The sequence below is a fragment of the Crinia signifera genome, chromosome 2 (genome assembly GCF_055691185.1).
Source record: "Crinia signifera chromosome 2, ASM5569118v1, whole genome shotgun sequence".
In the NCBI taxonomy this organism is placed as follows: Eukaryota; Metazoa; Chordata; class Amphibia; order Anura; family Myobatrachidae; genus Crinia; species Crinia signifera.
In genome coordinates, this window is record NC_139218.1 from 401,699,902 (window position 1) to 401,725,368 (window position 25,467).

Consider the following 25,467-nt stretch of genomic DNA (forward strand, 5'->3'; position numbering starts at 1 on the left):
CATAAACATGGCCGCCGCCCTACCACAGAGCTGGATAGTGTGCCCTGTCCCCTTGTCACCTCACCACTGACAGTCTGACACCATCATTAGAGTCAGCACCCTGGAGTGGACTGTGTGTTATCTGCTCTGGGTTCTGCAGGAGGAGTGGGCTGTGTGTTACCTGCCCTGCAGGAGAGGTGGGCTGTGTGTGTTACCTGCCCTGCAGGAGGGGTGGGCTTTGTGTGTTACCTGCCCTGCAGGAGGGGTGGGCTGTGTGTGTGGTACCTGCCCTGCAGGAGGAGTGGGCTGTGTGTTACCTGCCCTGCAGGAGGGGTGGGCTGTGTGTGTTACCTTACCTGTCCTGCAGGAGGGGTGGGCTGTGTGTGTTACCTGCCCTGCAGGAGGGGTGGGCTGTGTGTTACCTGCCCTGCAGGAGAGGGGGGTTGTGTGTTACCTGCCCTGCAGGAGAGGGGGGCTGTGTGTTACCTGCCCTGCAGGAGGGGTGGGCTGTGTGTGTTACCTGCCCTGCAGGAGGGGTGGGCTGTGTGTGTTACCTGCCCTGCAGGAGGGGTGGGCTGTGTGTGTTACCTGCCCTGCAGGAGGGGTGGGCTGTGTGTGTGTGGTACCTGCCCTGCAGGAGGAGTGGGCTGTGTGTTACCTGCCCTGCAGGAGGGGTGGGCTGTGTGTGTTACCTGCCCTGCAGGAGAGGGGGGCTGTGTGTTACCTGCCCTGCAGGAGAGGGGGGCTGTGTGTTACCTGCCCTGCAGGAGGGGTGGGCTGTGTGTGTGTGTGGTACCTGCCCTGCAGGAGGGGTGGGCTGTGTGTTACCTGCCCTGCAGGAGGGGTGGGCTGTGTGTTACCTGCCCTGCAGGAGAGGGGGGTTGTGTGTTACCTGCCCTGCAGGAGGGGTGGGCTGTGTGTTACCTGCCCTGCAGGAGGGGTGGGCTGTGTGTTACCTGCCCTGCAGGAGGGGTGGGCTGTGTGTTACCTGCCCTGCAGGAGAGGGGGGCTGTGTGTTACCTGCTCTGCAGGAGAGGAGGGCTGTGTGTGTGGTACCTGCCCTGCAGGAGGGGTGGGCTGTGTGTGTTACCTGCCCTGCAGGAGGGGTGGGCTGTGTGTGTTACCTGCCCTGCAGGAGAGGGGGGCTGTGTGTTACCTGCCCTGCAGGAGGGGTGGGCTGTGTGTTACCTGCCCTGCAGGAGAGGGGGGCTGTGTGTTATCTGCCCTGCAGGAGAGGTGGGCTGTGTGTGTTACCTGCCCTGCAGGAGGGGTGGGCTGTGTGTGTTACCTGCCCTGCAGGAGAGGGGGGCTGTGTGTTACCTGCCCTGCAGGAGAGGGGGGCTGTGTGTGTGGTACCTGCCCTGCAGGAGAGGGGGGCTGTGTGTGTGGTACCTGCCCTGCAGGAGAGGGGGGCTGTGTGGTACCTGCCCTGCAGGAGGGGTGGGCTGTGTGTGTTACCTGCCCTGCAGGAGGGGTGGGCTGTGTGTTACCTGCCCTGCAGGAGAGGGGGGCTGTGTGTGTGGTACCTGCCCTGCAGGAGAGGGGGGCTGTGTGTGTGGTACCTGCCCTGCAGGAGGGGTGGGCTGTGTGTGTGGTACCTGCCCTGCAGGAGGGGTGGGCTGTGTGTGTGTTACGTGCTCTGCAGGAGAGGGGGGCTGTGTGTGTGGTACCTGCCCTGCAGGAGGGGTGGGCTGTGTGTCTTACCTGCCCTGCAGGAGGGGTAGGCTGTGTGTTACCTGCCCTGCAGGAGAGGGGGGCTGTGTGTACGGTACCTGCCCTGCAGGAGGGGTGGGCTGTGTGTGTGGTTCCTGCCCTGCAGGAGGGGTGGGCTGTGTGTGTGGTACCTGCCAAGCAGGAGAGGGGGGCTGTGTGTGTTACCTGCCCTGCAGGAGGGGTGGGCTGTGTGTCTTACCTGCCCTGCAGGAGGGGTGGGCTGTGTGTGTTACCTGCCCTGCAGGAGGGGTGGGCTGTGTGTTACCTGCCCTGCAGGAGAGGGGGTCTGTGTGGTACCTGCCCTGCAGGAGAGGGGGGCTGTGTGGTACCTGCCCTGCAGGAGAGGGGGCTGTGTGGTACCTGCCCTGCAGGAGAGGGGGGCTGTGTGTGTGGTACCTGCCCTGCAGGAGAGGGGGGCTGTGTGTGTGGTACCTGCCCTGCAGGAGAGGGGGGCTGTGTGTGTGGTACCTGCCCTGCAGGAGAGGGGGGCTGTGTGTGTGGTACCTGCCCTGCAGGAGAGGGGGGCTGTGTGTGTGGGACCTGCCCTGCAGGAGAGGGGGGCTGTGTGTGTGGGACAGCCCCCCTGCAGGAGAGGGGGGCTGTGTGTGTGGTACCTGCCCTGCAGGAGAGGGGGGCTGTGTGTGTGGTACCTGCCCTGCAGGAGAGGGGGGCTGTGTGTGTGGTACCTGCCCTGCAGGAGAGGGGGGCTGTGTTTGTGGTACCTGCCCTGCAGGAGGGGTGGGCTGTGTGTGTTATCTGCTGGGGGTACTGCAGGAGGAGTGCACCTTGTGTTATCTGCTGGGGGTACTGCAGGAGGAGTGAGCTGTGGATTACCTGCTGTGCAGTTCTGCAATAGGAGTAACAATTTTTTTTTTCCTGTGCATTTTGCAGCTAGATGGCGGCAGCTGCTTGGTCTGAGCGGGTCCTTAAGCTGGTGCTAGATCTCAACAATATATGTCGTGGAGGTGAGAGTTTGTATATGTTTCCGTTGCGCTTTACAATAGTAGACAGTGATAAAACAAACTGGGTAACAACAGACAGACTTGGAGGTAGGAGGGCCCTGCTGCAAGCTTACAATCTATAGGGATATAGGGGGGAAACATAAGGACAGGCACCAGTAATAGCATAGCAGTTACAAGTCCAGAAGGGAAGCTATATAATACATAAGTGCCTCGGAGGGTTATGCATGTAGAACTTAAATATGATAGGCTTGCCTGAAGAGGTGAGTTTTCAGGGAACACTTGAAAGTTTGGAGACTGGTGGAGAGTCTTAATGTGCGTGGAAGGGCATTCCATAGGATGGGAGCAGCCCGATAAAAGTCCTGTAATAGTGAATGGGAGCTAGTGATCCGTGCAGAAGAGAGACGCAGATCTTGTGTAGAGCGTAGTGGTCGAGATGGGAGATATTTTGTGATAAGTGCAGAGATATATGCTGGTGCAGTATGGTTAATAGCTTTATATGCAAGTAGAAGTGTTTTATATTGAATACGGTAATATACAGGCAACCAATGGAGGGACTGGCAGAGCGGATCAGCAGACGATGAGCGTCTTGCAAGGAAGATCAGCCTAGCAGCAGCATTTAAAATTGATTGCAGTGGTGAGAGTCTGTTCTTGGGAAGACCAGTTAGGAGACTATTGCAATAATCAATGCGGGATATAATGAGTGCATGGATAAGAGATTTAGTAGTGTCTTGTGTGAGATAGGGTCGTATATGTGATGTCCCTGATGCAGTACTGTGCACGGTCACCTTATACAGGATTCAGTATTGAATCCCGGAGGTCGGGATCCCGGCGTTCAGAATCCCGACGCCGGAACACCGACAGCCGAAATGCCGACAAGGGGGGGACGTGGATCGCCCCCCCCTTGCGGGCTCGCTGCGCTCGCCACGCAGCGGGCCCGGTGCCTCGCTACGCTCGGCACACTAATTTATTCTCCCTCCAAGGGTGTCGTGGACACCCACGGAGGGAGAATGTTTCGGCATTTCAGCGGTCGGGATTCCGGCGTCGGGATTCTGAACGCCGGGATCCCGACCGCCGGGATTGTAACTGCATCCCCTTATACACACTCAGTACATAGGGTATATACAGTATATGTGACTCATCGAAAAGCCTGGTGGAGTATCCATTCCCATGCCGGGGTCCGGAAAGGGCCTGCTGGTGGAGCAGAGAAACACTTGGTCGAACGCTGACTGGCTGGCTGCCTGGAGTCCGAGGCTGCACTGTGCCCCCGGGGAAACTCTGGGGTGCCGAACATGCACGGGTGATCCCCAAATCACCTTGCACTAGCACTGCGCACTTCCCTTTAGGCTAGCGCTTCACATCCTTACTTCGTCCTTTTGGGGTAGGACAATTTTTCACACCCCCACCCCGGCCCTCTGGCTGGGGTCTCTTTATTTATTTATTTTCCTTCTCACGTTTGTCACTTTTCACATTTTCTGTAGTGTGTCACTTTTTTACATAGGGTATATACAGTATATGTGATGTCCCTGATGCAGTACGGTGCACGGTCACCTTATACACACCCATTACATAGGGTATATACAGTATATGTGATGTCCCTGATGCAGTACTTTGCACAGTCACCCTATACACACCCAGTACATAGGGTATATACAGTATATGTGATCTCCCTGATGCAGTACTGCGCACGGTCACTCTATACACACCCGGTACATAGGGTATGTACAGTATATGTGATGTCCCTGATGCAATACTGTGCGCGGTCACTCTATACACACCCGGTATATAGGGTATGTACAGTATATGTGATGTCCCTGATGCAGTACTGTGCGCGGTCACCCTATACACACCCGGTACATAGGGTATGTACAGTATATGTGATGTCCCTGATGCAGTACTGTGCAGGGTCACCCTATACACACCCAGTACATAGGGTATATACAGTATATGTGATGTCCCTGATGCAGTACTGTGCGCAGTCACCCTATACACACCCAGTACATAGGGTATATACAGTATATGTGATGTCCCTAATGCAGTACTGTGCACGGGCGCCCTATACACACCCGGTATATACAGTATATGTGATGTCCCTGATGCAGTACAGTGCACGGTCACCCTATACACACCCGTTACATAGGGTATGTACAGTACATGTGATGTCCCTGATGCAGTACTGTGCAGGGTCACCTTATACACACCCAGTACATAGGGTATATACAGTATATGGGATGTCCCTGATGCAGTACGGTGCACGGTCACCTTATACACACCCATTCCATAGGGTATATACAGTATATGTGATGTCCCTGATGCAGTACTGTGCACGGTCACCTTATACGCACCCGGTACATAGGGTATATACAGTATATGTGGTGTCCCTGATGCAGTACGGTGCACGGTCACCCTATACACACCCATTACATAGGTTATATACAGTATATGTCAGTGGTTCCCAAACTTTTTTAAATCACGACACCCCAGAGTATCAGATTTTTTTTTTCATGGCACCCCGAGTCCAAAAGAAATGAAGAAAATAAATTAAGTAGATTGTGTTGATATGTGCCTCATAGGGTCAGTTATGTGGTGAGGATCAGGATTTGCTTCTTTTTGTCCACATTTTATAATTGGCAGCCACCAGCACTGATTTTGTCTATTACAGTGACCATAAATAATTTGAATTGGTCCTGGGCCACCAACCCGAGGCACCCCTGCAAGTGTCCCAGGGCACCCCAGGGTGCCACGGCACACAGTTTGGGAACCACTGGTATATGTACCCTATACACACCCAGTATATACAGTATATGTGATGTCCCTGATGCAGTACTGTGCACGGTCACCCTATACACACCCGGTACATAGGGTATGTACAGTATATGTGATGTCCCTGATGCAGTACTGTGCGCGGTCACCCTATACACACCCGGTACATAGGGTATGTACAGTATATGTGATGTCCCTGATGCAGTACTGTGCAGGGTCACCCTATAGACACCCAGTACATAGGGTATATACAGTATATGTGATGTCCCTGATGCAGTACTGTGTGCAGTCACCCTATACACACCCAGTACATAGGGTATATACAGTAAATGTGATGTAATCCAAAAACAAGAGAAGTCTCACGTGCGCTAAAGGTATAGTCCTGTATTATTGAGGATAATTCACAGGGTTGCAATCCGTCTCAAGTACCCCAAATATCCATGTACATGTGAAAAAAAGACAGGGAACGATGGCATCCGATGCGATGCGATGGCATACGTTTTTGATCTTAAATGAATCCAAATGCATTAAAATTAGTATGAAACATATTAATTGGCCCCCAACTGTCATTTTTCACTCTGTACCACCCCCAATATCAACGCCAACCCGAAGCGTGGCGAGCGGCGGCGGTACGCATCCTACGACCTTTTCATACCCCCACTATCCACATTGGCGTGGAGTTGAGAATAGAAAGTGTGGTGAGCGCAGCGAGGGGACGCGGATACCTGTGAAGCCCGCGAGGGGACGCGTATAGCTGTGAAGGTATCCGCGTCCCCTCGCGGGGCTCGCTGCGCTCGCCACGCTTCGGGCTCGGTGGCTCGCTGCGCTCGCCACACTTTCTATTCTCAGCTCCACGCCGACGTGGATAGTGGGGGTATGAAAAGGTCGTAGGACGCGTACCGCCGCCCATCGCGGGCTCGCTGCGCTCGCCACGCTTCGGGTTGACGTTGATAGTGGGGGTGGTACACTATGAAAAATGGCATTTGGGGGCATTTCACATGTTTACTACACATTTCAATGCATTTTGATGCATTTCAGTGCAAAATCGGGTGCGATCGCATCGCATGCGATTTGATCGGATGCGATGCGATTTTTTTATCATGCGATCAGCATACGATCAAGGTCGTGGGAGCCGTGATACTCCACAAGTACCCAAAAAACATACATATTCATATACAACACACCCCTAAGGTGGGGTTAACAATTAAAACTTTGGTTCGACGTAAGAAATGTAGGAATACATAGGATAAATGGCATCTCTTACATCATTATGGGAGTGAACCTCTATAGACTGGAAGTAGCTTCTATATTACGTTATCCATCACTGTTAACTCCCATAGAATGTATAGATCCTTCTAGAAACCTTGCCTTATAAGGGATGTATATTATTTCCCCCCCAATGTGTCTATTCTGCAGTCGTGGCATTTACTCCACATCTGTTTTGAATCTATATTAATTGGTGGTCTCAGGAAAAATAGAGACTTATACAGAACATACATTCATATTAACTGTTTCAACTCCTTGAAGATAGAACCATACATTTGTTCTAATTCTTATACTACATAATCCTTAATACTTTGTACTTAAAGGAATCTTCAAATTATATAGACAATATAGTATTTAGTAAGATTCACTCTAACATTACTCCCTCCTTTGTATAATAATTAAACATTACAATTGAATTAATATTGTTTACATACAGTAGTAAACTAAAAAAAAAAAAAAAATTATTATAAATTGTAGGAAACTCATAGTGGTCAGACATCTTACAATACAAACTGCCTAAACATGCAAAGGATTAGTCACATCAGATGGGTCTAGTGGGTTATATCCCTGAGACAGGGTAACTTGTTTTTCTATTGTCTCTTGAGCATTGTCAGTCTCATTAGTAATAAATGTACAGCACAATATTCCTGTCTGAGTATATAAGGTCATACAATAGCCTCCTGTCTGTGCCGTTAAGTGATCCAGAACTAATCTGTGTTGTAACTGTTCTTTTTTCACTTCTTGGATCTCTCTTCCTACATATCTGAAGGTGTTATCGTATATTTCAGTAATGTTATCTAATAACATTGCAAGTGATTCAACTCTATAATATGATTTTTAGCCAAATAGGTCCAAAAATCCCATTCTCTGATGCCAGGGTGTGTAGACTAGTTTATTTGCCTTTTTCCCTGCTTCTTTTATTTCCCTTCTGTCCCTGTGTATTGGATTATACTTTCTTACCTGGCCTTCTCTTCCTCTGCTAATTTCTTTAAGATCTCCATGCTCTATCACTTGCGCTGCAGGTACTATGCGTCCTAGGGTGCAATTCCCATAGTCGCCAAAAACAAGCCACTTGTAGGCATACTTCCCACACAAAAAATACAAATTATTTGGGAGAATTGGAGGTATGCTATCCCACATTTGTTTTAGGTTAACCAATCCTTTTCCTGCTACTGTACCATTAACTACGAACTGGTCAGGATTGCTTCCTGTCTCATTCATCCAACTAGGGAATCCTGGCCCTGGCCACACTCCAATATTTATCATTTCCCTTAGTGCAGGTTTATCATCATATGGTGTCAAAAACATTTGGTATGGAGGTACTCCTGATTCGAAGGTGTCAGGGGCACTACCAACTCTAAAAGGGGCCTTTGAGCAAGGATGAAATGTTCCTAAGTAGGTGTTTGAGGGGAAAACCTTTTGTTTTATTAAAGCCAAGTATGGTTTCACTTTGTTTTTTCTTAAATTCAATGCAAAAAGATACATTTGGGGTAATTAGGTGTGCTAGCAATTTAGGGGATTCCTTGCGTAAGTATTGGCTTACTGATGCTTTGAATGGTTCACTATCTGCACGGTTATCTTCAAATAGTGCCCATTCTTCAAATGTGATGGGGATAAATGTCCACTCTCCTCCTCCTCCTGAGGTAGGACCTTGAGAGCAGATCCAACAGTTTGTAGTGTTAAGGGCATTCACTACCAAATTATGTAATTGCAACAACATATTTCGGTTTTCTCCAGAAGGGGCCTTACACCATTCTATACATGTCTCCTCAGGTGACTGTTTACAATACTCACATATACACCTTAAAATATATGTGTCAAATTTCTACATTCATGGCTAGGGTTTGCTACTTCCCTTTTTCTCACATAGGGGTTTATTCTAGTTCATTCTTTCTGACAAAATCCTTCTTAGATGGACAAAACCATGTGCACTGCAGGGGGGGCAGATGTAACATGTGCAGAGAGAATTAGATTTGGGTGAGTTTTTTTGTTTCTGTGCAGGGAAAATACTGACTGCATGATTTTACACTGCAATATAGATCTCACTTTGAAGAAAAACCCCACCCAAATCTAATTCTCTCTGCACAAGTTACATCTGCCCCACCCGCAGTGCACATGGTTTTGTCCATCTAAGAAGGATTTTGTCAGAAAGAATGAACTAGAATAACCCTCTTAATGTGGTTTGGTATAGACTATAGAGGTAACTTGTACTGTGCTATTATTATTAACATAATCTTGTACATCTAGTACTGTACATAACCATATTATTGCCACTATTGTGGTTGCCAAACACAGAATACATCCCCATAGACTTTTATCGGATTTGGGCCCCAATAACATCTCAGCAAACTGCATCATCAAACTAACTCGTAATTGTTTACAATGGGATGAGTGTACCCAAGTATCCCTTCCTTCTAGCTTCACTGATGTTGGTGTAGTCAGTAGGACCTGAAATGGACCATCATATCTGGGCTCAAACGATTTTCGAACGTGTCTTTTGAGATACACCCAATCTCCTGGCTGGAGATGATGAGGATTGTTCTCTGCTGTGGAATCTGGAAGTGAAGCATAAGCTGCAACATGAAGTTCAGTTAGTCTTTTAGTTAGTTATTTTACATAACAGGTTAGATCTGCATGTTTATGCACAAGCTCTTGTGGGTAGTAACCTCCTATCCTAGGTATGCTACCAAACAAAATCTCATATGGAGAGTATCCTGACTTTTTATGAGGCATGGTCCTCATACTAAAGAGTGCTAAAGGTAAACATTCTACCCATGTTTTACCTGTGTCTTTCATTGCCTTCATAACCTTAGACTTCAAAGTATAGTTCGTTCTCTCCATGAGACTTGCTTCTGGCCTGTACGCAGTGTGAAAAGCCTGTTGTATGCCTAAATCCTGCATTATGTGTCTCATTACTTCACCTGTAAAGTGTGTACCCCTATCTGACTCAATGACATCTGGGACACCATATCTACAGACAATTTCTGAGAGGATTTTCTTAGCTGTGTTCCTTGCTGTAGCTGTGTTCCTTGCTGTGGCCTTTGCCACGGCATAAGCCTCCACCCATTTAGTCAGGATGTCGACTATTACGAGTGCATACTCATGCACTCCACACTTAGGCATCTGAATGTAGTCAATCTGCAGTCTCTGAAAAGGAGCTGTTGCTTTTGGTATTGCCCCTTGTGGAGTTTTTACTCTTGTCCCTGGATTGCTTGTTCCACAGATCCAGCATGCCTATGTGTGAAGTGCTGCTGCCGATTGGAATCCTGGAGCTATCCATCTCTCATTAGTAATAGCAGTCATTTGATCCTTTCCAAGGTGGGTCTGTCCATGAGTAATTTGGCACATAGCTGGGTAGAGTACTCTGGGTAGGCATAACAGTTCATCTCTTTTCCAGAGCTCCGTTTCTTCATCTTTTGCCGCTCCTTTCCTTTGCCATTCTGCTTTTTCCACTGGACCTGCTTGGTCTTGGAATTTCCTTAATTGTTGCATATCTGCCATGTGTTGTGGTTCTTCCGTTTCTGTCACAACCAAGTAGTGTCTTATTCCTACTGGCTGGGCTTTTGCTGCTCTCTTAGCTTCTGCATCTGCAAGATTGTTTCCTCTTGTTTCTTTTGTTTGATTCTTTGTGTGTGCTTGAATCTTGATGATGGCAACTTTGTGTGGCTTCATTAATGCTTGGAAAAGTTTTTTAATGAGGTCAGCATGCTGTATCTGTTTACCTGTAACTGTTTTAAAGTCTCTGCTTTTCCAGATCAACCCATAGTCCATTGTCACTCCCCAGCTGTATCTGGAATCTGTATAAATGTTCTCTTGTGGCTCTGCGTGCTCCAATGCTTTAGTAAGGGCCACAAGTTCAGCTGCTTGTGCTGATAAGTGTGCTGGTAAGGCTCCAGAAGTTACTACTTCAGTGTCGGTAGTGACTGCATATCCAGTGTAGGGTGTCCCATTTTCATAGTATCTGGACCCATCAACATATAGTTCGTAATGAGCATTGGGTATGGGCATATCTTGGACGTGTGGCAATGTCTGGGTTTCTTGTTTCATCAAAGCAAGGCAGTCATGAGAAAAATTTTGAGTACAAGTATTTTCATCTTTGTCCTCACCTTCACCTTCTGGATCTACTTCCATTCCCTGGACTGCTGTAGATGTTACTGTGCTGACAGAAGGTGCTTGTCCCCTAATTCTCCCTCCTTTTGAACATTTATGTTCATCCTCCTTCTGTTCTGGCAACAGGGCTGGGAGAAGCGTTGCGGGATTGAGAGTGATACACCTCTTGATTGTCACATTGGTTGCACTCAATAGGGACACTTCGTACTTGGTGAGTCTAGCTGCTGAAAGATGTTTGGTTCTTGCTTGTTGTAGGATTTCTGTTACAGCATGTGGTACTTGTATGGTTAATTCATGATTAAGAACAATGTCTATGCACTTGTCCTTAAATACAGCAGCCGCTGCTACAGCTTTAATACATGTAGGTGATCCTTGAATGATATTGTCAAGCCTGCTGGAATAGTAAGCAAGAGGTCTTTGTCTTGTTCCGTGGCTCTGTGTTAACACTCCCAAAGCATGTCCTTTTTCCTCATGGCAATACAAGGTAAAAGGTTTAGAATAGTCAGGCATCCGTTCACCTCCCTCCCCCGCCACCGCTGCTGTCTGCAGGGTATAGCAGACAGCAGCGCCAGCTGTCAGTGTCAGGCTGACAATCCGTCCAACCTGCGGACGCTGCGGTCCGCAGGTTGGACGTTCCCCATTCATGTAAATGGGAGCCGGGTCAACCGACCCGCCGTTCCCATTTACACCGCCCTCTACCCAGGTCCTAGCCGTGTTCTACCCAGGTCAGGACCTGGGTAGAAGTCCCGTGTAAAGGGACACGGTGTTAGGGAATTACACCGCCGAATATCCGGGTCTGACCCGCCGCTGACCCGGATTTTTCGGCGGTGTAAAAGGGGTATTAGCTTCTTCCTGTCTTCTGTCAGGTGTTTGATGCCTTGAAAGATATAATATCCAAGGAAGACAACTTTTTGTTTACAGAGCTATAGTTTGTCTTTTGGAGCCCTGCAGTCTTGTTCTCCCAGGAACTTGAGTAGGGACAATGGGACAGATGTATTAAGCCTTAACAAGATATAAATGCAAGGGTGATAAGGAGAGATAAATGTCCAGCCAATCAGCTCCTTTCTGACTTTTTTCAAACTCAGCCTGTAACATGGCAGTTAGGATGTGATAGGCTGGGCGTTTATCTCTCTTTATCAGCCTTGCATTTGTTAAGGCTTAATACATCTGCCCCACTGTTTCTTGCTGGCATTTGTCTTGAGTTGTTGTAGTTAACAAGAGGTCATCAACATACTGGATAAGCTGAGTTTCTTCTGAGTAAAAGGGTCTCCAAGCCTGGAGAACCAGTGACATGGCTTCAGAGTAGTCACTAGGGCTAGTGGCGCCCCCTTGAGGCAATCTTGTCCAGCAGTATTGTTTGCTATCATGTGTAAAAGCTAACAGTTCTTGAGAGTCTTTAGTGATGGGTATCGAGAAATATGCAGTCGCCAGATCGATCCCCGTGAACCATGCCCCTGATGGTGGGATCTGATTCAGCAAGGTGTGTGGATTAGGCACAATGGGACAATTATTAACAGTCTCTTGTTGACCTCTCTTAGATCATGAATCATTCTGTATTGGGTCTCTTCAGAACCGGTGATATTTTTCTTTTTCACTGGAAATAAAGGAGTCGCCCATGGGGATCTACATTGTACAATGATGCCGGACTGTAGATAAGCTTGTAGTTGTTTGGCGATGGCGGCTCTTTGATCAGGATTCAGTGGATATTGCTTTACGGATACTGGTACTGTTCCTGGCTTTAATCGCAGTTGGACAGGTTGTACGTTCTGCTTGCCAGTGTCCATCTTTCCCTTAGACCACAGCTTGTCCGGTACTTGGGATGTGATCCAGTCTGGGAGGATAATTTCAGCAGAATCTGTAATAGATGACTGGGAGAGAAACACATACACAGCTGCCTCTATTTGAGGTAGTAAGTCCTTGGATATATTCGATTTATATTTGATGCCTGTCTCTGTATATTCAATCTTGGCTTGCATTACGTGCAGAATGTCAGCTCCCAACAAATTTACTGGACATGTAGATGAGGTAAGAAATTCAATAGGTATAGGCGTGCATTCATCATTGATAAGTAAAGGGGTTGGCTCACTCTTCCTAAGTGTAAGTGGCTGTCCACCCAACCCTGTACCTTGTATAGTGTCTCTGGACAGTAGTTCACTTGGAACTTCTTCTTCTCTCAGTACAGTGAGACTAGCGCCTGTGTCAATTAGGCATTCAAGTTTGTGTCCTGTGGGAAGAGTAAGAGAGACAGTACCTTTGGGAGAGTTTATATTTTCTTCAAGGTGGAATGCTGCTACGCCTTTTGGGTTCTGAAATTGTCATGCCTGTTTTGTGTAAGGTAAGCCATCTGTCTTGTTCTTACCTTGTAGCCATCTTTGATACTTGTGACAATTTTGTTTAATATGCCCCATGGATCAGCACCAGTAGCATCTCCCTGTCATGTCATTTCCCTCAGAATCACGTTGTACCTGTCTTACCATTGGTGGTTTGGTACCTGTCATCTTTGGACCTTTTTGTAGGGTCTTTTTTTTGTTCCAAGGTTGAACGACATTAACCTGAACAATTGGTGTCTTATTGCTCTTCTTCTCTTCTCCGTATCTTCCAGGCCTTCCAGAATCTGTAAGATTGCACTTATGTCCATAAAGTTAACTTCGGGTCTTATAATAAACAATTGTGCTCTCAATTCAGGACGAAGTCCATACAAAACTTAGATTTAAACAGTCTTTCATTAGCTGGATTTTCAAGTGGGTAACCTTCATTCTCTTGCTTAGTTACAACCTTGTCATGGTATTCCATTACTGTCATTTGTTTTTGTTGTAAATCTGGCTGTGCTGGTGCCTGAGCTGCCAATCTATGACTGTGAGTCACTCTGTCCCCCAACTGTACCCCACTTTCTGTTGTGTACTTATTTTGTGGTATATCCACTATGGCTGGTAACCTGGGGTGGAGGAGATCAACGGCAACATTTGGCAAGGTGTGTATTTTATTCCATTCCCCAGTTCATGCGGTTGCTCTCACAACCTGTTCTAAATCTACCCAACATGGTCTGTGTATGATAATAGCCTGTCTGATTTTTTTTTTATCATACTCTAATGAGTTCTTTCTTATATCGGGTAAATCATTTACAACTTTCATTTGGTCAAATGCAAACCATGGGACATAATTCTGTCTCTCAACTAATTGCTGTACCTGCTGGCCCGCATCATTTGCAATCATTTGCGGGTGGTAAGTTACTCTAACTGGGTACATGGAATTATCTGATTGTGATGCTGACACACTACTACGTGGAAGACTATATATTTTGACTGGGTACTGTCCAGGCCTGTCACTAGGAACTGGATTACCATACAATTCTGTTTGTTTGCGTGTCCTAGCCTCAGATAACCCTTCTCTGGGTGGTCTTTGATTGTAATCTTTTAACCTTATTACAGATCTTACTTCTGGGTCACATGGTAAAACCTCTGATCCCACCCAATTTCCACAGTTAGGACATTTTGTGTCTCCCTCTGATATACAAAGCACACATAATGGACACTTCCTCTGTGGACAATACTTTCCAATTTTAAGGGCCTGCAAATCTGAAGTTGGATACAATTCCTCAGTCCCTATGCCTGACCTGGCTATACCAGCTGTGTTTCTACCTGCTGTTGTAATTGTGGTTTTGGGTGTGGTGCCCCCTGCTGCGAACAAGTCTAGTTCTTCTATGTTCTGCCCCCCAACTGCCTGGGGTTGCTCAATTACCTGTGGTGGTTGTGTACAAATGGTGCATTATCTACCTGATTATCTGCATGTGGTGGTGCATTAGGTCTTGGTAAGTGATATGGTGGTGGACTTTCAAATGACAACTCCTTAACCTTTCTTTTCTAATCATCTAATTCCTGTGACACTGTAAGCCATATATTAACTGTATCTATATTACCCTTCTTCTGCAGCCAATGAGCGTTCGTCACTTAGAATCGCTTCCACGCGACAGGATCTAAAGTTCCATCCTTAGGAAAATTAGCCCTTCTTGAAATCGAACCGATCAATTTCTTACCTTCCCTTTCTGCCACAACCTCTAGGGGGGAGCGCTCCATTATCTTTCCACCGTTTACTCCCATTGGATTAATTACTTCCTGTGGGTGTGGCCTTTATCCACGTGCGTAAAGCAGTGTGTAACGTTGTGAAGAAAGGTAAAAAACTGTGCTTCTATTGGCTGAAGTTTAATATAGATGCAGCTTTCAGTTCCCGGTTTTCAATCTAAGCCAAAATATCATAACCACTTATCAGGACAATAATAATGATACCACTTTTATAACCTGGGCAGGCACCCTGTTCTGAGCACTTTAAATATGATCTAGAGCGTGTTGTGTCCTTAATGCAAAGTGCTGATGTCTTTTATTTCTATCTAAGCACTTTCTCCACTGCTTATAACAATTGCTGAAGTGTGGGTTTGTTTGGTCACTTAACAAAGTCTGCAAAATGTCATCTTCTGTGTTTGTCAACCCAGAGTAACTGTTTGGGCAAATTATTGGTAATATCCACTTCTCTATTGGTACTAATTCTAGGCAGCTTGGGTAATGTTCTCCAATTAACTGTTGTAGAACCTCTGTTGCAATATGACACCCTACTTTTAAAGTAAACTCTGTGCCATCTAGATCACTACTTCCACTTATTACTCTAAAATGTACTTGCTGTATTACTGCAAGCAATTGTGGCTCTATATATTCAAAGTTGGGGAAATTAAACTTTAGAATTATGCTGCATTTACATTCTAGATATGTTCTACGTGATACAGTAAGAGACATTGATACATAAACACAAGACACTTATCATAAGGGCTTTTTCAAGATGAAATTGACCTGGTAATCACCAAAGAGACAGTTCTAGCCTTTATAAGAGGCTAAAAAGGAGAAAAAATGACAATAACGTCTTTGGTGTTTCCAGTTCTGTCTTGATTTATATGCACCTTACGCTTATTGATGTTTAAATGACAAATGGACAATCAGGCAAAACATAAACACACTTAGTTTTATAAGCGCTGTGTCCTAATTGGTTCAAGATGACTCCCAGGGGCAATCATTGGCATAAGGCAAGGACCGGCCTGTAACAGCAAATACCAAGGAATGTCTTTGATTTCCTCCGAACCCTTATACACCTTATAACTTATATTGTGTTTACCACACACACAGACAAACAAACAAATACGCTTTAGATCTTTTCAATTGAGCGTTAACCAAAAGTAATACCCAATATGTGTGTGTGTGTGTGTGTGTGTGTGTGTATATATGATATATATATATATATATATATATATATATACAGAGAGAGAGAGAGAGAGAGAGAGAGAGAGATAGATAGATCATCTGTCAAGCCTTGTGAAGATGGCTGATCAATCATTCAACATGAAACATACAGATACTGACACACAGTAAACACAGTTACAATGACAATCCAAACACAGTACACAACAGTACAAAAAATATTACAGCTATACTTAAGGCTGTGTGATATCTAAGTACCTCTGGTTCTATAATAATGAAGTTTACAAGGAAGAACTGAAATGTATATTTATACTCTGCTTACTACATAGGTAACTAACAGATCTGAGCGAGTAAAATAGTCTTATAATTAAAAACAGATTGTACTCACTCAGATATGTAACGTAACTTCAGCAGAGAACAATACACAGCTCTATTCCTTCAAATCTCCATCCCAGATGAGAACCCAATTGATGGCTTGAGGTAACTGGAGCCCCCGGAGTTTTCAGTACTTGGACATCACACGACACAAATGTTACGCTGACCGTCAGGAGAAGTTCAAGATGTGTTTTTTAATTGCCTTACAGTCCTCATATTTATACCATAAGATACTGTTCCTTCACTCCCATAAAGGAGTGCTTAGTACAAAAAACATACATATACATATACAACACACCCCTAAGGTGGGGTTAACAATTAAAACTTTGGTTTGACGTAAGAAACATAGGAATACATAGGATAAATGGCATCTCTTACATCATTATGGGAGTGAACCTCTATAGACTGGAAGTAGCTTCTATATTACGTTATCCATCACTGTTAACTCCCATAGAATGTATAGATCCTTCTAGAAACCTTGCCTTATAAGGGATGTATATTATTTCCCCCCCAATGTGTCTATTCTGCAGTCGTGGCATTTACTCCACATCTGTTTTGAATCTATATTAATTGGTGGTCTCAGGAAAAATAGAGACTTATACAGAACATACATTCATATTAACTGTTTCAACTCCTTGAAGATAGAACCATACATTTGTTCTAATTCTTATACTACATAATCCTTAATACTTTGTACTTAAAGGAATCTTCAAATTATATAGACAATATGGTATTTAGTAAGATTCACTCTAACAGAATCAAGGAAAACAGTGTTGCCAAACAGCTTCCAAACGATCCCAGGGTGAGTTTAAGGGGTCACCTTACACGAGGTGACCCCTTAAACTCACCCTGGGATCGTTTGGAAGCTGTTTGGGAACACTGTTTTCCTTGATTCCCATCTCACTATAAAGGGGAAATAGATTGTTTTCTCCAAAGTTTCAATACAACCTTTTTCCCTGTCTTTTTTCACATGTACATGGATATTTGGAGTACTTGAGACGGATTGGAACCCTGTGAATTATCTTCAATAATACAGGACTATACCTTTAGCGCACGTGAGACTTCTCTTGTTTTTGGATTGCATTTTTGGTGGTCCGGTGACCTCCATTGAAGGATTGTATGCAGCTTTGAGGTTTTGCAGCGCCTGTGGTGGAAACCCCCTTTTTAAAAATAAAAGTATATGTGATGTCCCTGATGCAGTACTGTGCACGGTCGCCCTATACACAGCCGGTATATACAGTATATGTGATGTCCCTGATGCAGTACTGTGCACGGTCACCCTATACACAGGGTATATACAGTATATGTGATATATATGTCCTGTAGGCTGTCTGCCGTTCTGCGTACAGGGGCAGCGGGTCGGCTGGGTGCTGCAGCCGGTGGCACAGCTTCTCTCCCAGAACTCTGATGTGTTCACCCTACGTAGAGACCCCTCCGCCCAGCTGGAGCTTAATGACCGTCTGCAGTGCCCCCAGGACAGGACACGAGCTGTACAAGAGGTGATGGAGTCACTGAGAGCTCGGGAGGTCTTCCCCTGTCTCCGGGAATGGAGGGATGAGGTGAGGGCACAGCAGTCTGTGCAACGTGTACCGGTGTGTGTGTCCCTCATAGCAATCTGCGTATGTCCGGAACCAGAGCCCACATTCTGCACTGCGCTCCGACAACATCCGGCACCAAAGCCCACGTTCTGCTCTAGGCTTCCTGTAGAGGAAGTAACCGCCCCCTGAGGTGGTAAGAGAGGGGCTCTGGGTGATTGTAGAGGAAGTATCCGCCCCCTGAGGTGGTGAGAGCGGGGCTCTGGGTGACTGTAGGGAGGAAGTAACCGCCCCCTGAGGTGGTGAGAGAGGGGCTCTGGGTGACTGTAGGGAGGAAGTAACCGCCCCCTGAGGTGGTGAGAGAGGGGCTCTGGGTGACTGTAGGGAGGAAGTAACCGCCCCCTGAGGTGGTGAGATAGGGGCTCTGGGTGACTGTAGGGAGGAAGTAACCGCCCCCCTGAGGTGGTGAGAGAGGGGCTCTGGGTGACTGTAGGGAGGAAGTAACCGCCCCCTGAGGTGGTGAGAGAGGGGCTCTGGGTGACTGTAGGGAGGAAGTAACCGCCCCCTGAGGTGGTGAGAGAGGGGCTCTGGGTGACTGTAGGGAGGAAGTAACTGCCCCCTGAGCTGGTGAGAGAGGTGCTCTGGGTGACTGTAGGGAGGAAGTAACCGCCCCCTGAGGTGGTGAGAGAGGGGCTCCGGGTGACTGTAGAGGAAGTAACCGCCCCCTGAGCTGATGAGAGAGGGGTTCCGGGTGACTGTAGAGGAAGTACCCGCCCCCTGAGCTGGTGAGAGAGGGGCTCCGGGTGACTGTAGAGGATGTAACCGCACCCTGAGCTGGTGAGAGCCGGGCTCTGGGTGACTGTAGAGGAAGTATCCGCCCCCTGAACTGGTGAGAGCCGGGCTCTGGGTGACTGTAGAGGAAGTAACCGCCCCCTGAGGTGGGAGAGGGGCTCTGGGTGACTGTAGAGGAAGTAACCGCCCCCTGAGCTGGTGGGAGAGGGGCTCTGGGTGACTGTAGAGGAAGTAACCGCCCCCTGAGCTGGTGAGAGAGGGGCTCTGGGTGACTGTAGAGGAAGTATCCGCCCCCTGAGCTGGTGACAGAGGGGCTCTGGGTGACTGTAGAGGAAGTAACTGCCCCCTGAGCTGGTGAGGTGCTCTGGGTGACTGTAGAGGAAGTAACCGCCCCCTGACTGAGTGAGAGAGGGGCTCTGGGTGACTATAGAAGAGTCTCCTGTCTCGCGCTCAGGGGACATGTGACGCACAATTCATCACAAGTCCCAGTCATCTGCGTCTCACCCTGACTCTCTGTCTCTTCTGCAGCTCTATGATGTGAAGGCTCTCTTCTCGGACCGCCCTCTCCTCAGCATGGAGCGAGCTGCTGCGCGTGAGTACCCATTATTGCTCAGGTGTGATAAAGGGTTCCTATCCCCAAGAGCTTGCAATCTATTCTTTGTCACCAGTCCCTGTATGCTGCATGTTTCTTTGTCCCTCTGCCAGAGACTCTCCCTGTATCTATCGCTATACAGTAGCTGCATCTCTGAATATTCTCCCCGTTTCCAGCTCTCCTCGGGGTGTCCCGTTATGGGGTGCACGTGAATGGCTTCCTGCGTAGGGGAGCGGAAACGTTTATGTGGGTGGCCAGGCGGTCGCTGACGAAACCCACGTACCCTGGAAGGCTGGACCACCTGGTGAGTGGGGCATGGTGGGATATATATATCTGTATAAGGCCGTAGACTCAGTAAGAGAACATTATCCTCTGTGCTGTGTATAACAGGCCGCAGGAGGAATCTCTGCAGGGTCCGGAGTGTGGGAGACCCTCCTCAAGGAGTGTATGGAAGAGGCATGTATCCCAGAATCCATTGCAGCCACCGCCAAACCAGCTGGGACCGTCAGGTAACGCCCAGTTGATAACTAGTGTTTTGTTGGATCTCCCATAGACTATCAGTGCTCGTTACCTAGTGAGAAACTAGATAGGGCGGAGCTAGTGTCATAGTTCTATCCCCCCCACAGGTACCGTATATTCCCCATGTACTGTATATATACCCCCCATGTACCGTATACCCCCCCATGTACCGTATATATACCCCCCATGTACCGTATACCCCCCCCATGTACCGTATACCCCCATGTACCGTGTGTATGTGTGTGTATGTATGTATATATATATATATATATATATATATATATATATATCTGATCTATCACCCCCAGTGTGAGTGCGGTCTTTCCCTGGAGTATATATATATATATATATACCCTATGTACTGTATAGAACCCCCACACTGACCATACCATGATTTCACACCTCTCCGGTAGCTGAGCTCTACATCACAGCCATGGCCTCTATTATACACACACCACCTCTTGTATTCCTCATCCATCAACCTGGGACTATATAACACCTGTGTACTCCTCCATATTACATGTACGGTCAGTCAGGGCCTGAGTAAAGGTTCCAGGTGCCCTAGGCTAATACACATGTAGCGCCCCATGTAATGCTGCTAAACACATGTGTATGGGCGCTCAGTGACTCCCCAGCTATACTGCTCATGTGCATGTAATGCTGCTATACACACGTGTATGGGCGCTCAGGGACCCGCCAGTCATACTGCCCATGTGCATGTAATGCTGTTACACACACGTGTATGGGCGCTCAGGGACTGCCCATGTGCATGTAATGCTGCTAAACACATGTGTATGGGTGCTGAGGGACTCACCAGTCATACTGCCCATGTACATGTAATGCTGCTATACACACGTGTATGGGCGCTCAGTGACTCCCCAGTTATGCTGCCCATGTGCATATAATGCTGCTATACCTACATGTATGGGTGCTCAGGGACTCACCAGTCATACTGCCCATGTGCATATAATGCTGCTATACATACATGTATGGGTGCTCAGGGACTCACCAGTCATACGTTCCATGTGCATGTAATGCTGATATACACACGTGTATGGGCGCTCAGGGACTCACCAGTCATACTGCCTATGTACTTGTAATGCTGCTATACACAGGTGTATGGGCACTCAGGGACTCACCAGTCATACTGCCCATGTGCATGTAATGACAGTACTGGCATGTAGGATCTAATGCTTGTGGCATGTTAAGGAGACTTTGGCGTTAGGCTGCCCGGCTGGCGCTGTAGCACACTGTACATAATGTAATGGTCCCATCAGTAAGTTACACTGGCACAGCCATCTGGCTGTGCCAGTGGACTTTACCCCCCACAGTACATAGGGATGGGTGATAGCTAACAAGCCTGGGATAAATGAGGACTTAATTTTATTCCTTGGTTGTCACCTGCAAGGTTCCCACCCCCCTGTCCTGGTGTCCTGTGCTGCAGCCTAATCAGCATATTGGTTAATTGGTGATTATTGCTACATTGATTTATTGGTTGCTATGGCGCCATGTTACATATCCCTGTTCTCCCACCATTGTAGTTACGCCTACAAGCAGGACGATGGGCTGTACCCAGAGTGCCAGTTTGTGTATGACCTGGAGGTCCCGGAGTCCTTCCAACCAGTTATAGGAGACGGAGAGGTGCAGGAGTTTTATCTGTGGCCCCTGGACAAGGTAGGTAATTGCCCCAACTAGCAGTGACGTGCAGACCCCTCACCTGAAGTCTGACTATTTCCCCCATCTGCAGGTGAGAGCGGCCATCGCTACAGAAGAGTTCAAACCCAACTGCGCTCTGGTGGTGCTGGACTTCCTGCTGCGGAGGGGTCACATTCATCCGGACACAGGTGGGTTCAGTGTGGTCTATGTATATGGCAGGGTGACTGCATGGAGACGTGTGTGGTATAGGGAAGGATGGGTACAGGGGCACCTAGTGTTAGGGGGTACATAGATGTAATGGTCGGGGGAGCACAGTGATAGGAGACATGAGGTGGCTGTGTGTTAGGAGGGGGAGGTATGAGGTATAGGGAAGGATGGGTACTGGGGCACCTAGTGTTAGGGGGGTACATAGATGTAATGGTTGGTGGAGCACAGTGATAGGAGACATGAGGTGGCTGTGTGTTAGGAGGGGGAGGTATGAGGTATAGGGAAGGATGGGTACTGGGGCACCTAGCGTTAGGGGGTACATAGATGTAATGGTTGGGGAGCACAGTGATAGGAGACATGAGGTGGCTGTGTGTTAGGAGGGGGAGGTATGAGGTATAGGGAAGGATGGGTACTGGGGCACCTAGCGTTAGGGGGTACATAGATGTAATGGTTGGGGGAGCACAGTGATAGGAGACATGAGGTGGCTGTGTGTTAGGAGGGGGAGGTATGAGGTATAGGGAAGGATGGGTACTGGGGCACCTAGCGTTAGGGGGTACATAGATGTAATGGTTGGGGGAGCACAGTGATAGGAGACATGAGGTGGCTGTGTGTTAGGAGGTATGAGGTATAGGGAAGGATGGGTACTGGGGCACCTAGCGTTAGGGGGTACATAGATGTAATGGTTGGGGGAGCACAGTGATAGGAGACATGAGGTGGCTGTGTGTTAGGAGGGGGAGGTATGAGGTATAGGGAAGGATGGGTACTGGGGCACCTAGCGTTAGGGGGGTACATAGATGTAATGGTTGGGGGAGCACAGTGATAGGAGACATGAGGTGGCTCTGTGTTAGGAGGGGGGAGGTATGAGGTATAAGGAAGGATGGGTACTGGGGCACCTAGTGTTAGGGGGTACATAGATGTAATGGTTGGGGGAGTACAGTGATAGGAGACATGAGGTGGCTGTGTGTTAGGAGGGGGGAGGTATGAGGTATAAGGAATGATGGGTACTGGGGCACCTAGCGTTAGGGGGTACATAGATGTAATGGTTGGGGGAGCACAGTGATAGGAGACATGAGGTGGCTGTGTGTTAGGAGGGGGAGGTATGAGGCATAGGGAAGGATGGGTACTGGGGCACCTAGCGTTAGGGGGGTACATAGATGTAATGGTTGGGGGAGCACAGTGATAGGAGACGTGAGGTGGCTGTGTGTTAGGAGGGGGAGGTATGAGGTATAGGGAAGGATGGGTACTGGGGCACCTAGCGTTAGGGGGTACATAGATGTAATGGTTGGGGGAGCACAGTGATAGGAGACATGAGGTGGCTGTGTGTTAGGAGGGGGAGGTATGAGGTATAGGGTAGGATGGGTACTGGGGCACCTAGCGTTAGGGGGTACATAGATGTAATGGTTGGGGGAGCACAGTGATAGGAGACATGAGGTGGCTGTGTGTTAGGAGGGGGAGGTATGAGGCATAGGGAAGGATGGGTACAGGGGCACCTAGCGTTAGGGGGGTAGTTGTGTGGCATAGGGAAGGATGGGTACTGGGGCACCTAGCGTTAGGGGGGTAGTTGTGTGGTATAGGGAAGGATGGGTACTGGGGCACCTAGCGTTAGGGGGGTAGTTGTGTGGTATAGGGAAGGATGGGTACTGGGGCACCTAGCGTTAGGGGGGTAGTTGTGTGGTATAGGGAAGGATGGGTACTGGGGCACCTAGCGTTAGGGGGGTAGTTGTGTGGTATAGGGAAGGATGGTTACTGGGGCACCTAGCGTTAGGGGGGTAGTTGTGTGGTATAGGGAAGGATGGGTACTGGGGCACCTATGGCATCACAGTGTTTGTGTGTTACAGAGAAGTACTACACCAAGTTTGTGGAGAACCTTCATGGGCCGCTCTGACGCCGCTCACACACAACGCCTGCCAGCGACTGACCACCGCACACATTGTGGTTACCGGATAATATTACAATGATTGGAGGCTTCTCTGTTCCTGAGACAATGATTACAGAATGTGAGATTAGTCCGGGGCCTCATCTGTAGTGTACAGTCCTACATCTGTGACACAGGTTCCTTGGATTACACTGCCTGCTAATGGGTTACCGCTACTAAAGGACCAGGCAAGAAATAAGCACCTGTACCCTCCATGAATCAAGGTTATATATATATAGCCATGCTCCTCTATCTTCCCTATGGCGCAAAGATCTGCACACTAAGTGCACTGGTCCCAGGGCGGCATATTATGATGCAAAGTGGCGCATTGTGTTTTAGTGTGGCGTGTGGAGTTGCCGGTGAGATTAATGATTATCCACCAGATATCCGTTATTACTGCAGGTGATCATCTCCTACCTCAATGGCTATCTTGGCTTAGTAAGATTACAATGGTTACCATTCCGTTCCCACAAAAGACACAAGGTGTACACTTTTGACAAATACTATAATGTAGAACTCTGCTCTGTTATCAATTTCATGCTGGTTATGTGTTATATTGTAAGGCCCATTTCAATACACGCTGCAAAGAAAACTTTTTTGCAGTAGAGATGCTCACAAAGCATTTCACACAGTGAGTTCAATTCAGGTGCAGTCATCTTCGGCTTCCTTCCTGAACTCTTTCCATACTGCCACTGCCACTGGCTTTGATTTCTATTGTTACTGTACACTATTTTCCTAAGCTGCGATGGACACCAAACTGCCTAATCTAGTGATGGCTAACCTCGACACTCCAGCTGTTGTTAAACGACACATCGCAGCATGCCCTACCTCAGCTTTAGCATGGCCAAATAATTAAACTGTAGCAGGGCATGCTAGGCTGTGTAGCTCAATTACAGCTGGATTGTCAAGGTTAACCATCACTGGCCTAATCAGAAACTGGTAAAGAAACTTCTATTTTGTGGAAGAGTCCATACAACAGCACACAACCCTGTGACAGCTTTAATCTTAATTTGTTTTAAAAACTGAAGCAAATGGACCCCAGATAGTTGTGTTGGCAGCACAGGAGTAAACCGACACAGTACAATCCCTTATCGAGCACACACAACAACCCTTAGAAGGACACAGTACAATGTCCCACTTTAGTTACAATGCTGCTATGCATGCTGTATTATACACAGTATAGGCAGCAGCAGAAACCAAGGACACAGTACAGTATATTCATAGCGGGATTCGCTGCGGCAATAAAGGGAATAGGCTAATAGAGTGGGAGGTGCTGAGCTGTTTGCAGTGAGCTCAGCCTCATTGGGACAGAATAGGAGTGAGCGATGCTGAGATGGGGAGGTGCTAAACTGAGCTCACTATGTCAAATACTTTGCAGACACCTCTTATGCAAAAATGTTTCCATTTCCACCTTCCTATCAGACAAATATCTTCCTACATTGAGGTGCATTATAAGGTCAATAGCGGTTTAGTAGTCAGATATAGAACCATGTTTTGTCAAACGAAAAGTGACAGGTACCATGCCCCCAACCATGCTGCTTTTATACCCCTGGTACTTCCCCTTGTACACCCCTTTTGATAGTGTTTGATTTTATTTTGAGGTATGTCGCGCACAACGCTTTGGCCCTTATTTTGGTTCACTCGCAAAGGCAAATTCTTTCTCAAATGGACAAAACCATGTGCACTGCAGTTGGGGCAGATGTAACATGTGCAGAGAGAGTTAGATTTGGGTGGGGTTTTACTTCAAAGTGAGATCTATATTGCAGTGTAAAATTAACAGTATTTTCCCTGCACAGAAACAAAAAAGTACCCCCAAATCTAATTCTCTCTGCACATGTAACATCTG

General features: G+C 47.5%; 1 protein-coding gene across 1 annotated transcript; it reads left to right on the top strand.

Moving 5' to 3' along the window:
- The first annotated feature begins 7 nt into the window (after nucleotides 1-7).
- On the top strand, nucleotides 8-25,267 carry LOC146058327 (uncharacterized). The gene is made up of 9 exons (XM_083170594.1): nucleotides 8-176; nucleotides 2,584-2,657; nucleotides 17,732-17,964; nucleotides 19,261-19,324; nucleotides 19,501-19,628; nucleotides 19,715-19,833; nucleotides 21,385-21,517; nucleotides 21,591-21,687; nucleotides 23,545-25,267. Exons 2-9 carry the CDS (start codon nucleotides 2,588-2,590, stop codon nucleotides 23,589-23,591), a joined length of 891 nt encoding a protein of 296 aa, XP_083026720.1. The 5' UTR covers nucleotides 8-176; nucleotides 2,584-2,587; the 3' UTR covers nucleotides 23,592-25,267.
- The last annotated feature ends 200 nt before the right edge of the window (nucleotides 25,268-25,467 follow it).

Coding starts and splice junctions, on each gene's coding strand:
- LOC146058327 (XM_083170594.1), top strand. CDS start 2,588: ATGGCGGCAGCTGCTTGGTCTGAGCGGGTCCTTAAGCTGGTGCTAGAT. Junction 2,658..17,731: donor CAACAATATATGTCGTGGAG/GTGAGAGTTTGT, acceptor TATGTCCTGTAG/GCTGTCTGCCGTTCTGCGTA. Junction 21,688..23,544: donor TCACATTCATCCGGACACAG/GTGGGTTCAGTG, acceptor TGTGTGTTACAG/AGAAGTACTACACCAAGTTT.